This window comes from Vespula pensylvanica, chromosome 2, assembly GCF_014466175.1.
Source record: "Vespula pensylvanica isolate Volc-1 chromosome 2, ASM1446617v1, whole genome shotgun sequence".
Lineage (NCBI taxonomy): Eukaryota > Metazoa > Arthropoda > Insecta > Hymenoptera > Vespidae > Vespula > Vespula pensylvanica.
The window spans coordinates 16,074,981-16,091,371 of NC_057686.1; the positions used below are offsets into that span (position 1 = coordinate 16,074,981).

Here is a 16,391-nt window from a genome sequence, read left to right on the forward strand (position 1 = left end):
TACTCGTAATCGCTTTGAAAATTTGTAACTTATGATAGAATAACATTGGAACGAAATTTTAAATTGGAAATAGTAATTACGACAATAAATTATTTTTTTTTTTTTAATCATATATTTGTACAATTTTCCCAAACATATATAACATATTTTGTGTTACATTTTTTTTCATTCAGCATTATCAATACATACATCAATACATATCAGCATCACACCAAATTTAGTGCATTCGTATAAAATGTGTAAAATAAAAATTTCACATATTATTTGACACTTATAATTGATCCAACTGTTTTTTATTCCTATCTTCTTATTTAAACCATAATTCAACGATTTTAATTATAAATTTATCGTTTTCATAAATAGTAATTTCTATTTTAATATAATATATAGAAGTATATTCTGAATAACAATATTAATGATATTAAAGAATAATAATAAATTAGCTGCATGTGTGTGCATATATGATCACAATTATTAATCTCTCAAGTATAATTTTAGCTTGATTCATAAAACTAACAATAAGCTTTATATAGTATTAAGTACAAATGAATAATAGATAAAATAATAAATTTACTCACAAGAAATCTTTTAGTTTCTTCTTACTGAGATTACAAATAATAATTAATATAACTTTATGCAACGATTCACTGCAATATCATAAATCTTGTCGATTTTAACGAGGAATGTTGGATTCGTTTTTCAAATGTACAATTAAAGTGAAGTTAATCGTTCTTCGAATTTGTCTTCATAACTTTTGTCTTTAGTGTCACGTGAAAATATTTACTATTAAATAAAAACATATACTTATTAAATATTTAAATATTATGATTGGAATGTATATCTATAATTATTGAATTAGAAAGATTTGTTATGCCTGTGATTGAAGATACTGTAATAGATATATCAAAAAATTATTATAGTAGTGAAAGTCATAACAAAATTTCATGTATATACGATTGCACATTTAATATCACAATGTACAAAAATTATATTGATCGCGAGTGTGCATATAGTTATAAAAATAAATTATTCCGATGAAATGATGATAACATTTTTATCAAGAAAATGTTGTCAACATTCTTCAGTAATTCACAAAAGGTACAATAATTATCAATTAAATTGTACATCAATTTAGAGCTTTAAGTTTGCATATCTAAATTCAAAATTATATTATCGATACGCATTATCTCTGTATTGTTTTATATAAACAAAAATCTCATTTGCTATGGAATATAAATGACATACAAAGCGATATAAACATTCGTTTTTTAGGAAGATTAGAGCGTTAAGTATGCATCGATAATGATGCAAATAATTTAACGATGTAAAAATGATTAAAAGAGAGAGGAAGCCGTTTTTCTCTGTATTGTCTTGTATACTGAAATACGTAAATTTTCATGAAAATTAATATTAATATAGATTAATACAGGAAGATTTATACTGCTTGGCAATATGAAAATAGCATTTCATTTTACTTCTGCTATAATCTTTTTCATAATTATTAATAAAATAAAAATATATTTAATAGTATCGTAAATGATTAGTTATATTCGTATAAAGATGGTATTCGTAATAGAACGTTCATTAAGGGCATAAAGTCGCCATCGTAAGAAGGAACAATCGCCGAGAATATATACTTATAAAGAGCAGTCTCATTTTGTTATTTGTCCATTCGTAAAAATTTGAAGAAATTTTAACTACAAAATAAAAGACTGAACTTTACAGCACCTTATTGTCTGTTGTCTTTTAGCATAGCATTTTATAGTATGTACTACTTTGTAAATTATAAAAAAGTATTTCACAAAGAACTTTTCCTTGCAGGTATATACCGTTAATTAATTTCACAATTAATTTGCAATTAATCGCAACGTTTCGATTTATCTGGCAGGCCAAGTAAGATTCATGTAAAACTTTTCTGTAATTATAAAATCGTCGTATTAGAAATGATCCCTATCATTTTTATATTCTTATTTAGTTAAATATCACATACCATGAAAACACTTATATTATTAAAATATATTTGTAACAGAGAATCGTTCACCAACGTGGATTAATTTCATGGAAGGACCATTGTTGATACGTATTATTCACATCACAGGGCATTAATGACAATTGTTGAGTTTGTGGATGAAGAGCCATACATTTTTTATGGACTCGATGTAACATCGTTTTAGTTTTCTAAAATAATATAAACATTAAGAAGCCAGAAAGAATATTTAAATATTAAATACCTATAAATGTTATCATACTTCGTCATATTGCCAGGGACCATCAACGGTACCCAAACGACAAAACGCTAATTTTACTCCATGTCCATCTGCTTCGATACAACGTTCACCAACACCGAGTTGACCTTTCGAATTTAACCTAATAAGCTAAAAACAAATTTCATTGTTAACAGTTTAATCCGTTATCAAGATACATATGTGCATGATTATTTCCTTACTTGATTATTTCCATAACTATGACAATATGCAGTGGCCATGAGACTTGGAGGTGCATGTCCCATAGTGTCCAAACATGCTCCAGTTGCTCCATTTCTTAACTATACACAATTTTGTTATTTTTTTATTATCATTAATCATTTGATGTATATACAAAAAAGTTATTTAATTGCACAGCTAAGTCATATAATTTCGGAATGAGTTTTAATAAAAACAATCATTCAAAATACCTCTCCCCAATGTATATTTGGTGGTAATTCTGGAAATTTGTCTAAAACGTCATAAGCTATGTTGTCCATGTACCATTGGAAACTTTTACACTTTTTTCGTTCTTTCAAAAGTAATTGTTCCGTTATATCACCATGATCAAGTAATCTCGCGAGCGGTTCTCTCGTATAAAAGAATTCTTTGTGCTTTTCATCGAACCAAGTTTCGATGACTCTTTTATAGTTCTGTAAAATATCAGTTGTAGATAAGTAATCAAATGTGATAAAAATAGAATTTTTCTAAAAGTAATTAAATATTTACAATAGTGATCAATGGTCCTTTTTTCTTTTGAGCGAGTTTGCCGAATGTATATGGCATAAAACCTCTATACACGTGTCCAACATGCGAACAAGGTATCCACAGAATACTTCCACCACATTGCCAAATTTTGAAAGACAATTCAAAATTCTCTCCACCCCAAACAAGTAATCCTTCATCGTATCCACCCAACGATAAAAAGTATTGACGATTTATTGCAAATAAACCACCAGCATGAGTAGGAGATCTAAATTACAATAATGATAGAGTAATAATTATAAAGAAAAGTAATGATTAATTTATAATTATGATAATAATTAATATACTTATAAGGCATGCTGTCATGTGGTCGAGATTTAGCTTCTCTTCTAGGAAGTTCACTTTCTTTGTATAACATACCCCATTCAAAAATTCCTCTGTATAAGTGTCCTGCTTGGTATACCGGACGATATGCAAAAGTTTTATGATCGATACCATCGATCAAAGGAACTGTCATTACATTGCTACAATATTATAATAATATAAAAAAAGTTTCTAAACATTTAATATACATCAATTTTTATTATTAAATATATATAATACCTATTCATTGCAATTGGAGCTAAAAGCGGTGGCAACCAATTTATATTCACTTCACAATGAGCATCCAAGAAGACGATTACTTCGCCTTTAGCTTCTCGTGCACCTCTTGATCTTGTCCTTATCAAACCTTGTCTTTCATAATTTCGAAGTATTCTGACTTTTCCTCCCCATTGTTCGATATAAGATTCTAGGTCACCTTTTAAATTTTCTAGAAAATATATATTCTTGTAAATACTAAATACACACACACACACAGAGAGAGAGAGAGAGAGAGAAAGAGAGAGAGAAGCGAATTCAAATTAAAAAAAAAAAAAAAAAACACTAAAATATACCTTTGTCAGAATAATCATCAACAAGAAGAATTTCTTCTAATAATTTTGACGGTGTTCTATTTATTACACTATGTACAGTTCTCATCAAGACAGACCAACCTTCATTATGAAATACTATAATAACACTTGTTCTAGGTAAATCTGTTGAATAATTCCAATGTTTGCATCTAAGAAAATAAAAATTTTAATTCATATAATTTGAATAGAAGAAAATATATGATACGATTGGAAATAAAACTTACTCCAATGGTCTAGTGTCAGGAATTGATCTATCTAAGGAAATTTCATCAGAGCATACCATATTCATACCATAATCGGATTCGGATTGTTGAACATCATTTTGTTGATCATCCCTTAAAACATGTGCTTTGCCACCTTCTCCAGGACCTGTTTTTGGTTGTATATTTCTTGGTTCATAGTTACCTAAATCTTCTACCAGTTCTGGAGCCTACAAGTAATTCAATATTTATTTGATAATTCATATAATCATATAAATATACATATGTATATAAATATCTTAAATTTACCCGTTTTCTTGATAATTGTTCTGACCAATATACTTTTATATTATGTACTTGATTGTCAGAGAAGAAAGAAACAATCATATAAAAAATAATTAACACCAATATTCCACCAATTACGATATTAAATAAACGGTGTCTTCTTAATTGTACAATTCTCATCTTCACATATATATGTATTCCTTCTAAAAACAATAAATATATTTAATCAGTAAATAGGACAATATATGGTATTATACTGCGTTTCATAATAAACAGGATGATAAACTATTAATAAAAAACGATAAAATGTACTATAAAAATTGAAATTACAGTCGGTTATAAATTTTATATTTCAAAAAAGAAATTTGTATTACTTATTAAGTTTAATTTATATACATATTTAAAAGAGATACGTACGTCTGTTTTCAAAGAAGAAAAATATGGTTTGTAAGGAATATTATTTCACTATATATAACTACGTTTACTTAGTGTTCACATTAAAACTACACTTGTACAAGCATATACATTATTTTTTTTAAATGATATGTCTATACTAGAACATAAGAGCCAACGTGTCTATCATGCGTGTATGAAATAGGAACAAAGCTGTAGAGTAGGAACATCCACATTCCTTACGAAATAAAATCGTACAGTTACGAGCATCGTTTTGTATCATTTTAGGAGAAAAATTCTGGCGCCAAGAATTTTCTCAATGATTCCAATGTAACTGAAAATAGATTGGTGAATATTTCGAACTAGACCAATTAAATGACACTTTAGACAAGAAATTTGGCAAATTTTTCAATTACTTTTTTATACATAAAACATTTTATATAAATATTTTATATATAAAATAAATAAGACAAATTTTATATATATATTTGATTTAAAAATTAAAAAGCGATCTTTGTAATTTTTCGATAATCGAAAAGTATCGAAGATGATCAAACATAGGGTCGAATATAATTATAAGGTTAACCCTTTTTTCCTCCTTACGTATACTTCCATAAATCTCCGCTAGAGGATGCGATATCGAGATTCGTACATTCGTATTTTGTGTGCAGTGTTGATTTACGCAAGAGCTTCTTAATATTTCAAAAGGATTGTGTAGCAAATTAATACAATGGTATGTAATAATAAATAATATTCCGATATTATTTTATAATATTGTAAAAATTTTGTTCTATCGTATAATATGTAAATGTTAGTAGATTCATTTTTGTAGGTTATCGTTTGTAGGTTTCATAGTTTGTAGGTTATAATATTTGAAAAACGATTTTATTTATATATAATAAATATTTATGTAAAATAAGAGATATTTATGTAAAAGAATAAATTTTACACGTTTGTATAGGGTAAAAATAAAAAAACTCGTAAAGTTGTAATGCAGAGGTTTGCACAAATGAAGAAGATGATCAGTCTCAGTGATTCAAGAATGTAAGTTTTAATAAAAAAAAAAAAAAACAGTCTATTAAGTATTGCTTTATAGCATTATCATAAAAATGTGTTTGTTATTTGTAGAAAATCAGAGAAACGAGCACCGCCAAAAAAAACTAAACCGGAAGACCCAGTAAAACTAAAAGTTAATGAAGCGTGAGTTTGAATTTATGTTACTTTATAATTTTAATATTATTACTCAAAAGATCTACTATATTATATTTTTAGACCTCAGCAATCTTCCGCGTTATTTTTTCAATACAATACGCAATTAGGACCTCCTTATCATGTTTTAATAGATACGAATTTTATTAACTTTTCTATAAAAAATAAATTAGATATTATACAAAATATGATGGAATGTTTGTACGCAAAATGCATACCTTACATAACGGATTGCGTAATGGGAGAATTAGAAAAACTTGGTCAGAAATATAAAATAGCTTTAAGAATTATAAAGGATCCTAGGTTTGAAAGATTAAATTGTATGCACAAGGGTACTTATGCGGATGACTGTCTTGTAAACAGAGTAAAGCAAGTAAGTATATTAAATTTGTATAAAAGAACAAATTCTCTTACAATAAACAATATCTCGTATAATATAATTTTAGCACAAATGTTATATTGTTGCTACCAATGACAAAGATTTAAAAAGAAGGATACGCAAGATACCCGGTGTTCCTATAATGTATGTTTCACAACATAGGTATACTATTGAAAGAATGCCAGATGCTTATGGTGCTCCTAAGAAATGATACGCATTTACCGTGTATTTAATTTAATAAAAACGAGACAACAACGTTTATAACGTTAATTGTTACTTTTTGTACAATATATATTACTTTAATATTAAAGTAATCTATTTTGAAAGATATTGTAAAAGATAAATTTTTTATATATATTTATTATAAAATAAATTTTGTGTATATAGATTTATATCAAAAGTTTCTCGAAGAAAATAATTTATTTATAGAAGGTCGAAATGAATTGGTCTGTACAATGTCATTCGTTTTGTACGTTTTACGATATACGATTGCAAGGGGTTGAGGGGTTGTGTGTGAGACCGGAAAACGATACGTCTTTCATGTACTAGCAGGAGTCAAAGACAAATAGGGAGAATGTGTTACAGTTATTGTTCGCTGAAACAATAAAGCTGTAGCTTGTACCGCCTACGCAGTGCCCTGCGACTCGATAGAATTTTACTCTTTTGCTAGTGTGATGCTGCGCCATATATGGTACAGAGAGAGAGAGAGAGAGAGAGAGAGAGAGAGACTACAATAACGTTAGACAAGGTGGGCGCAAAAGGCCATTTCGTGTGAAGAACGATTGCACGCGAATTTATTGTATTAGCTATGTTCTACCTCTCTTTCAAAATAAGTTGTTTTTATCTTTCTTACGACCTTCCCTGCTTATCATTAAAGTAATGTTAAATAATAACGTCGATCGTTACCGTTCCATGTTAGATCAATGTTACCGATCAATTTCGTAAAATCGATTATCGATTTTGTAAATAAAGTCAACTTCGATATACCATCGATTATCGATTTATATCGATATAAGATTATATTATCTCGTTACTCTCTTCTTTAGAACTCTTCAAACAATGAATATTTCAAGTTTTCTATTTTTTATTTAGACAAAAGGTAAGTGCCGTAATTGATCGTTTCTCTGTCAAATATTTTCAACGTCGTAAATATAGCTTAGAATAAATGTTAAGATTCCATTGACCTTCAAAAGGTTATAACCTTTCTAATCTAACAGAATAACAAATGGCGTATGCGTAAGCACGTCGTTGCCACGGTGTTATACCAAAGGAAATATTAATCATGCGTGGTGCACACAAGCAGTTCAGTGTCTCTCCTCGTGTTTACACCCTCGCAAAATTATTTCTATCCGTATATAAATTCTATCTCCATTTAAGGTACATACAATACGTTGAGAAGCCCCTCTTATAACAAGCGAATCTTTGTTCTGTGAAATTTATTTCCAACGACGATGACATTTCTACTCTATTATTATTATTATTACAATTATTATTATTACATGTATCTTCCTAAATATATATATATATATATATATATATATATATATATCTACGATAATTCGAAAATATTTGATTAATTTATACGATGGAATCATACGTATCGTCATAAACATTTGTACGTACGATTATTAAAAAAAGCTATTTGACAAATATGACAAATTTTTACAGTGATGAGGAAGAGAAAAAAAAAAGAAGAAGAATGAAGAAAATCATCAAATTCAGAAGAAGAAGAAAAAAGCGGGTAGGTAAATATAAACTCTAGAATAATTTAAACATGGAAACCAATAACGACCCCATCTGCATTTCGCACGATTAACTTCAACAATTGTTACTTATCCATCCTCGATAAAATTAATACGATGCATATAACCTAGAAAAGAGAAAGAGAAATAGAAAGAGAGAAAGTATTCTTGCGTAGGACATAAATCGGTTGACCTATCAAAGCGCCAATCGACATATATACGTAGGACTATATACTTTCTCGTACCCAGTAAACTAGATTAAAGGAAAAGACCAGATAACCGATGCGACCGCACTCGCGAAAACGAGAAAGAACGAAAGAAAGAGAAAGATAAAGAACGAGAGAGAGAAAGAGATGGGGGTGGGGAGAAACGGTCGATCGCGGTAACGGATTAGTTATAAAAGTGGCTATAGCTTCACGGATGTATATCTACAGCGCCGTGGGTCTGGACCCACAACTGGCTCTCCTTACCTCACTCTTCTCTTCTCTCTCTCTTTCGTCGTCCTCCCTAAGCAGCGAATCCCTCCCGCCCTTTGCCGCTATTTCCCCTTCTTCCCGACGCATTATTCATCTCTTGTTCTCCATCCTCCTCCCTCTCCTTGTTGGTACTATTCTCTATCCCTGTCTCACTCGCGCATTCTACTGCTCTTTCTCTTTCTGTCTCTCGACCAATATAATCTATCCTTGTTGCACCAAGGTTGAACACTCGGCGGCCATCTTGCATACCTGAGCCTCCGCATTGCTCGTTCCTCGAGGGCAAAAGGGAGAATATCTCAGCGAGAGGATGGCGGCGGCGGTGGTGGCGGCGGCGGCGGCGGCGGCGGCGGCGGCGGCGGTGGCGGCGGCTCGGGATGTGCGAGGCGAAACTATAGTGGAGGATGAGGATAAGATGAGGTAGGAGAAGAAGGAGGAGAGAGGGGAGGTGATGTAGAACGGAGAGGGAGAAAGAAGAAGAAGTGGTGGTGGTGGTGGTGGTGCTGCTGCTGTGCTGTTACTGCTGTTGCTGGTGGTAGTGGTGGGGAGAGGGGCCTTACTTGGGGTGGGGTAGAAAGAGAGAGAAGGTGATAGTGATAGGAAGGTAAAGAAGGTGGCGGGGAGAAAGAAGCGAGAAGAAAGAGAAAAAAGAAGGAAAGAGAGAGAGAGAGAGAAATAGATAGGTAGAAAGAAAAAGAGAGAGAAGGAGACTCGCGTTGAACACGATGGATCGGAGAGGGACGGCGTCAGGCCCCGCGAAGAATGCTTCTCCTGGCAGCGCCAAGGATCTGGGACCGGCTTAGTTCAGTCGAGTCAGGTCAGTCCTCGGGAAGGTGATATTCTTCGTCGCACGTTGGAGCCCTTGTGTACGTCCCTACATACGTCTCGTTTTCTTTGGGCACACGTTTACGTACTCTCTTTCTCTTCCTCTCCCTCTTTCTTTCTTCCACTGTGCGTGTACTTTTTTTTTTTTTTTTACTTTTTTCGTGTAAATTTTATTTCTATCTCCTTCGAAACTTTGTCTTTCTTTCTTTTTGTCTCCTCCTATCACCACCCGCCCCCCCCCCTCCTTACGTTTTTACACGCTTATCAGAAAACGCGAGTGATATCGTTTAACCCCTTCCCCCCTCCCCCACTCCGCCCCCGTTGGACTTACATATCATCATCCATATTCGACCGAGGATTATCGTGTTATCGATTATTATACATCGTTTCGCGAGTGATTTCGAATGATCGTTGGTTTTTCTCTTTTTTTTTTTGTTTGTTTGTTGGGGGAAGGAATGGGATCATTAACTTTTGCAAGGAACTAGCAGAAGTGGTGAGAAGTTGCATAATATTTGATTTGGGATTCGGTAAGAGTGTGCCGTATATCTCATTGAAATAGGTTCCGCTTGCGTGTTCTTTGTGATGTGCCGGTCCATCTACGTTCGATGAGAAGCTGCCATGATATCCAAGTGACAAGGAATTTTCTACGACCAACCTGTTACTGCGTACTTCGTTGAACAGTATTTGGCGTCTGTATTTTAAAGACGTATTTCTTCTTTCTTTTTTGTGTTAGGCTTACGCAAATAAAGTCAAGGTTAACCATGGTAAGAGACACGATTCGAAGATCGATTACATGACTTTCATCTAACACAAATTATAAAAAAGAATATATATATATATATATATATGTAGTTTATATTGAAATCGTCGTGATATTTGACAAGGAATGTCAATTCGTAGTCGTAATTTTTGAGAAGAAAATCACGGTAAAAGGAGAAGATCCGATTGGTCTTTTCTAACGCGCATCTGCAGACGCGTTTCGCGAGGTGCGGCTCCGTGGGTCAGTGCCCCCACTATCGGCCGAAGTCTCTTCTTGTACTCGCTTAACTTTCGACCGGCGGATAAAAAGAAAGGTCCGGTCCGGCGAGAAAGGAAGAGGAGGAAGAAGAACCGAAGACACCCACCCCTCCAAAGTTCATCCTTAATCCAATTTCGAATGAAGACGAAGTGCCGGACGGGAATATAAAAAAATGCGGGCCGTTGACCGTCGCAATCCATTGGAGATCAGCGCGTGCTGATTAATGCTTATAAGAGGTTGACAATGACGGAAGAAAGTGATTGAACTATCGAGGATGAAACTGAAAGAGACAATGAGGAAAAGGAACGACAGGTAGTATTCGTGGATCGTAAATGATTTATGCCGACGAGTCGAGAAGAATTTGGCTAAGGAAGAAGGGCGCGTTGAGGTACCGAAGAGATGATCATAAGAAGATCGATGGTCCTAGCCTTGGTCCTGGGACTGTTGTTGGTGGACCAAAATGGCGGCCAGGCTAGCAACAACGAGATGCGCTCGTCGAGCAAGTATTTTTTGCAGAACCTACCTCAAAGAGTTACGCGGTTAATTCCGCGAAGGTCACCGATGTTGCCACAAGACAGTGCTACCATGGGATTGACGATGCAAAGTAGAGCGGTAGATACCAGAGTTACGCTCGAAGTTAAGGAGGGTGAACCGAAAGGTACCTTGGTCGGTCAGATACCAGTGAAACCTGGGTTTACATATAGGTTCAACGAACCACCCCAAGAATTCGTGCTCGATCCTAAAACTGGCAAGATAAGAACAGCCAAGGTATTGGACAGGGAAGCTCTTAGCAGCGATAGATTCGACCTAGTCGTACTCTCGAGTCAACCGACTTACCCGATAGAAGTGAGGATCCTTGTATTGGATATCAATGACAACGATCCCGAATTTCCCGAATCTAGTATAGCTGTGAGTTTTTCCGAATCAGCAGTCGTAGGGACGAAATTGTTATTAGACGCTGCCACCGACAAGGATACTCCTGAGAATGGAGTAACCGATGATTATTTTATCGTCGATGGTAATAAGGACGAAAAATTTCGTTTGGAAGTAACCGGCAATCCAACCGGTGAGACGTCCTATCTTCATTTAGAAACTACAGGAAAATTGGATAGGGAACAGGTCGAATATTATTCTTTAAATATTTGTGCCAGAGATCGAGGACATCCGCCTAGATTAGGTTATCTTTTGGTAAATGTAACCGTATTGGACGTAAACGACAATCCTCCGATTTTTCAACAGAGCGATTACGTCGTTGCTCTGAACGAAAGCGCACCGGTTGGTACTAAAGTTCTCACGATTCATGCCACCGATAAAGACTCCGAAGATAATTCGAAATTGACGTATTATTTACCTGATACCGAGAGACAGTTTACGATAGATCCGGAGACAGGTACTATCACAACCGCTGAACCTCTAGATTGTCCCGAACAAAGCTGTGCGACAGCACGTCCAGGTGGAGGCTGTCCAAAGAGCTGCGTCATAACGGTCTTTGCTCGAGATCATGGATCACCCAGGCAAGACGGACGCACCTACGTAACGGTGAATCTATTGGACGCGAACGATCATGATCCTGAAATAAAATTTAGTTATCTTACGTTAACTGCCGGTTATGCAACAGTCGACGAAAATGCTGCTAAGGAATCTCTAGTTGCTGCCATCGCCGTTATTGACAACGATGAAGGCTTGAACGGTGAGACCACCGTGGAGATACGTGCTGGAAATGAACTAGGCCATTTCAGGCTGGATAACACGCAAAGTTTCGATATCGTTCGAGTAAATGGTAAATTGGATCGCGAAGAAATTCCCAAGTATAATCTAACAGTCGTAGCTACCGACAAAGGCACGCCACCGAGATCGGCGACGGCATATCTCGTGATCCATGTAAACGATGTCAACGATCACGAACCGGTCTTCCAACAGAGCGAATATTCCGCAGTGTTGTCCGAGCTCTCGCCAGTCGGAAGTTTCGTTGCTAGCATTTCGGCTACGGATGCCGATTCTGGATTAAATGCAAGAATTTATTATGACTTTGATTCTGGTAACGAGCAAGGATGGTTCGCGATCGATCAGGATACTGGTTTGGTCACCACAATAGCGACTTTGGATAGAGAAATTCAAGGAAGTATCGAATTGCACGTGTCCGCCAGAGACGGCGGGCCAAATCCAAAGTATGCGTCTACTCACCTCAAAGTTACTATCCTGGATGAGAACGACGAAGCCCCGAGATTCTCTCAAAATATCGTTTATGTCACTTTGTCCGAGAATACTCCTCCGCAGAGCCTCGTGGCAACGTTAACCGCGGTGGACAACGATCAAGGTACCAATGGAAGTATCGCTTACAGTTTTCATTCCAGCGTTCTAAGAGATTATCCAAAGACTTTTGCATTGGATGCTTTAACGGGACAGCTGACAACAAAAATCAGCATGGATCGAGAATCTATAGCGGAGTACAGTATCTTGGTGATTGCTAAAGATCAAGGAACACCTCCTCAATCATCGACGGCTACCGTATTACTTTCCTTGGAAGATGTCAATGATAATCCACCCGTGTTCTATCCATGGAGATATTTAATGTCCGTACCGGAGAGCGCGCCAGTAGGTACTTCAGTTGGTAAGATCATAGCGACGGATGCTGATGCTAGGGAAAACGCTCAAATTAGATATTCCTTAGAATCCGGTGGCGAAGGAATTTTTATAGTCGACGAAAGAACCGGTGAAATCACTTTGGAAGGTTCTTTAAGAGCTGCTCACAAAACACTTTACGAATTGACTATCTCTGCGAAAGACACCGGAGATAAAATTGCTACTAGAAACGCTATAGTCGAGATTATACGCGAGGAAGATTTGGAACATCTCGAGTTCGACACTTACAACGGTTACAACTTCCGCGTGATGGAGGACAGGGGTGAATGTAGTTCCATGCCATCTGGCTTTGGTAAGGAGGTTGAAACCGTACAAGTTACTCAGTATGGCAATTCTAAAGTAACTTACAACATTTTGTACGGCGATCCAAAAAGAAACTTCAAGATAGACGAGGTCACTGGTACGATCAGTACAGCTGGTTGTTTGGATAGAGAAAATGTTGCATTTTATAGTTTACAGTTAGCGGCTAGAGCTGGACTTGCTTACGGACAAACTGTTGTAAACATAACGGTAGTCGATGTAAACGACAATCCACCGAAATTTCCTAAAGGCGAGGGTGGCGACGAAGTTTATTTGAAAGAAAATGCTGCCGTAGGTCAAGAAGTTTATTTGGCACGTGCCAAGGACCGTGACGCAGGTGCTAACGCTAGAATAGTTTATTCATTGACCCACAATCCTGGAGAACAATTCAGGGTGGCCGAAAATTCAGGTATCATATATCTAGGAAAACCTATAAGAGCACCACCCGGTACGGTTTTAAATTTGGAAGTGACAGCAACCGATTCCGACGTTCAACCACTTTCCGCTCAGCATCAAGTAAGAGTTATCATCGAGGATGTTAACGATCATACGCCTGTTTTCAAATTGACGAGTTACGAGACGTCGTTGTCCGAGTCAACGCCTGTAAATGATCGTTTCTTTTCGCTAACCGCCACGGACGTTGATCTTGGCGCTAACGGAAGAGTCTTATACAGCGTAACCGATGGAAATGCCGAAGGTCGTTTTGGAATTTTCCCAGATGGACAACTTTACGTGAAGAACATATTGGATCGCGAAGAACAAGATTATTACGCTTTGGAAGTGACTGCCAGTGATCAAGGTAGTCCATCGAGAAGTTCCGTCGTTCCAGTCGTCGTACATATCCTTGACGAGAACGACAACGCCCCGGAATTCACTAATTCCAGTTTTACTTTTCACTTGAGAGAAAACGAGTTACCGGATACGTTCGTTGGAAAATTATTAGCCACGGATCGAGACGTTGGCCGTAACGCGGATTTAATGTTTTCTTTGCCTATAAGCCAACAAGATTTTGTCGTGGATCCTCGCAATGGATTTATTAAGTCGTTACGTGCTTTCGACAGGGAACTTTTAGTTAGTAATACCGGTGCTAGCTACGTGACATTAGAAGCAACCGTTACGGATAACGGCGAGAATCGTTTGAGAGATCGAGTCAAAGTCACCATTTACATTACCGACGTAAACGACAATACGCCACAATTTCAGAGATTACCTTACAAAGTACAAGTTAGCGAAGGTGCGGCTATAGGTACCCAACTGCTCAGAGTTTATACTACGGATGCCGACGAAGGTCTCAATGGGGATGTCTTCTACACTTTAGAAGCAGGCAATCAAAATGGACATTTCATGATCGACGAAGCAACGGGACAGATCTCTCTGGTACAACAGCTTGATCGTGAAGCTTCAAATAATTATTTATTGACCGTAGTCGCACACGACGCTGGATTAGAAACTCGTCTATCATCGAGCGCCACCGTACACATCGACGTACTCGATGAAAACGACAACGTACCGCTTTTTATTGATAATAAATCGAAAATTTCCATTCTCGAAACAACGCCGACTAATACGGAATTACTGAGATTCAAAGCAACCGATAACGATCTTGGACCCAACAGCGAACTGACCTTCGCTATATCCGCTGGCAACAGAAGGGATACTTTCTACATCGATCCGCTCACCGGTACTTTGTACCTCAGGAAACCATTGGATTACGAAGAACTAGAAAAGTACGTGCTGAATATAACTTGCAGCGACGGTGGACACCCTAGGCTTAGCTCGGTAATGACTCTCGTGGTCGAGGTCATTGACACGAACGACAATCCTCCGGTATTCCCGAACACAGCGATCGTACGACAGATTCGCGAGGGAATACCAGTGCATATGCCGATAGTGACGATAACGGCCGAGGATCCAGATTCCGGTGAAAACGGTATGGTCAGTTATTCGATCGTCAGTCAGGATCCCGAGGATCAGGTACGTCGTTTCGGTATAAACCCATCGACCGGTGTGATTCATACGTTATTGCCGATCGATCGGGAGGAAGTGGATACGTTCAAATTGGTGGTGGTTGCTACGGACAAGGCACAACCTCCTAGCGCTAGATTGTCGGCGGAGAAGTTGGTGATCGTAATCGTCGAGGATATAAACGACAATGCACCGATATTCGTGAGTATGTCCGCCGTGATTTTACCGTTGAAGGGTAACCCGAGTTATCAGCCTCAAAAAGAGGTCCTTGTAACACAACTGGTCGCCAAAGACTTAGACTCGAGTACGAACGGATTGGTCACATACGAATTGCTTCGTTCGAGCGTCAATTACTCGGACATGTTCCGCATACATCGTACCACCGGTTACCTCACTATGAGACTTCCAAGATCAACTAGAAACGCTCTACCCGAACGTGTGTCGAAGTATCAAGTGGGTGTTCGTGCGACCGACGAGGCTGTCCAAGCCGAAAGAAGATCCTCGGAGACATATCTGACCTTGATAATGCCTGGGGAGGACGGTGAGGATCAACCGATCTGGGAACATCGGGGTCAGCTCGAGGGTAGTGTCTACGAAAACGAACCGGTAGGGGCGAGTATTCTCAGAGTGAGTGCGCGTACCCGAAGATCGAACATCGATCTTGAGTATTACGTGACGAACGTGACCGCTAGTAGCGGCGGTCCTCAGGTCGACAGATTGTTCGACGTCGACACGAAGACAGGTATACTGTCGACCGCTGCTGCTCTCGACAGGGAAACAGGAATCCAGTGGTACGAGGTGGAGCTATACGCTATAGGAGTTGGCGGCACCAGGCCCATCACTACGTCCACCAAAGTAAGTCCCTTTTCTTTTTGATCGATCGCCCGTCGAATATTAACGATACGATGCATACTAAAACTTATTTCCCTAAGGGGATTTTCTTTGTTAAGTCTTTAAGCGTCATGGATACCGAAGTAAACGAACGTTATACAAAACGAATGGAAACGAATAGATAGTTTTAGATATATATATATATATATATATATATATATATATAT

The 16,391-nt window shown here is 36.9% G+C and overlaps 3 protein-coding genes across 4 annotated transcripts in view; 2 read left to right on the forward strand and 1 right to left on the reverse strand.

Moving 5' to 3' along the window:
* Window positions 1–89: 89 nt before the first annotated feature.
* LOC122626974 (N-acetylgalactosaminyltransferase 7) lies at window positions 90–5,108 on the reverse strand. Its single transcript, XM_043807636.1, has 12 exons — window positions 4,804–5,108; window positions 4,411–4,589; window positions 4,126–4,331; window positions 3,884–4,050; window positions 3,552–3,759; window positions 3,296–3,472; window positions 2,973–3,216; window positions 2,675–2,896; window positions 2,447–2,545; window positions 2,250–2,375; window positions 1,991–2,178; window positions 90–1,915 (listed from the first exon to the last, which is right to left on the reverse strand). Exons 2-11 carry the CDS (start codon window positions 4,564–4,566, stop codon window positions 2,038–2,040), a joined length of 1,746 nt encoding a protein of 581 aa, XP_043663571.1. The 5' UTR covers window positions 4,567–4,589; window positions 4,804–5,108; the 3' UTR covers window positions 90–1,915; window positions 1,991–2,037.
* Window positions 5,109–5,401: 293 nt separating this feature from the next.
* Window positions 5,402–6,705, forward strand: LOC122626976 (rRNA-processing protein FCF1 homolog). The gene is made up of 5 exons (XM_043807638.1): window positions 5,402–5,512; window positions 5,741–5,823; window positions 5,908–5,979; window positions 6,052–6,361; window positions 6,435–6,705. The coding sequence occupies exons 1-5, from the start codon at window positions 5,510–5,512 to the stop codon at window positions 6,576–6,578; spliced, it is 612 nt and encodes a 203-aa protein (XP_043663573.1). The 5' UTR covers window positions 5,402–5,509; the 3' UTR covers window positions 6,579–6,705.
* A 2,952-nt stretch (window positions 6,706–9,657) lies between these two features.
* LOC122626973 (cadherin-related tumor suppressor) overlaps window positions 9,658–16,391 on the forward strand; it is a 97,648-nt gene continuing 90,914 nt past the window's right edge. Inside the window, exons 1-2 of one of the 2 annotated variants that reach the window (XM_043807635.1) lie at window positions 9,658–9,900; window positions 9,967–16,188. In XM_043807635.1, coding sequence (XP_043663570.1) covers window positions 10,825–16,188 — 5,364 coding nt within the window. In that variant the 5' untranslated portion in view covers window positions 9,658–9,900; window positions 9,967–10,824. Of the gene's footprint in view, window positions 16,189–16,391 lie in introns of both variants that reach the window. The other variant, XM_043807633.1, reaches the window with a different exon arrangement.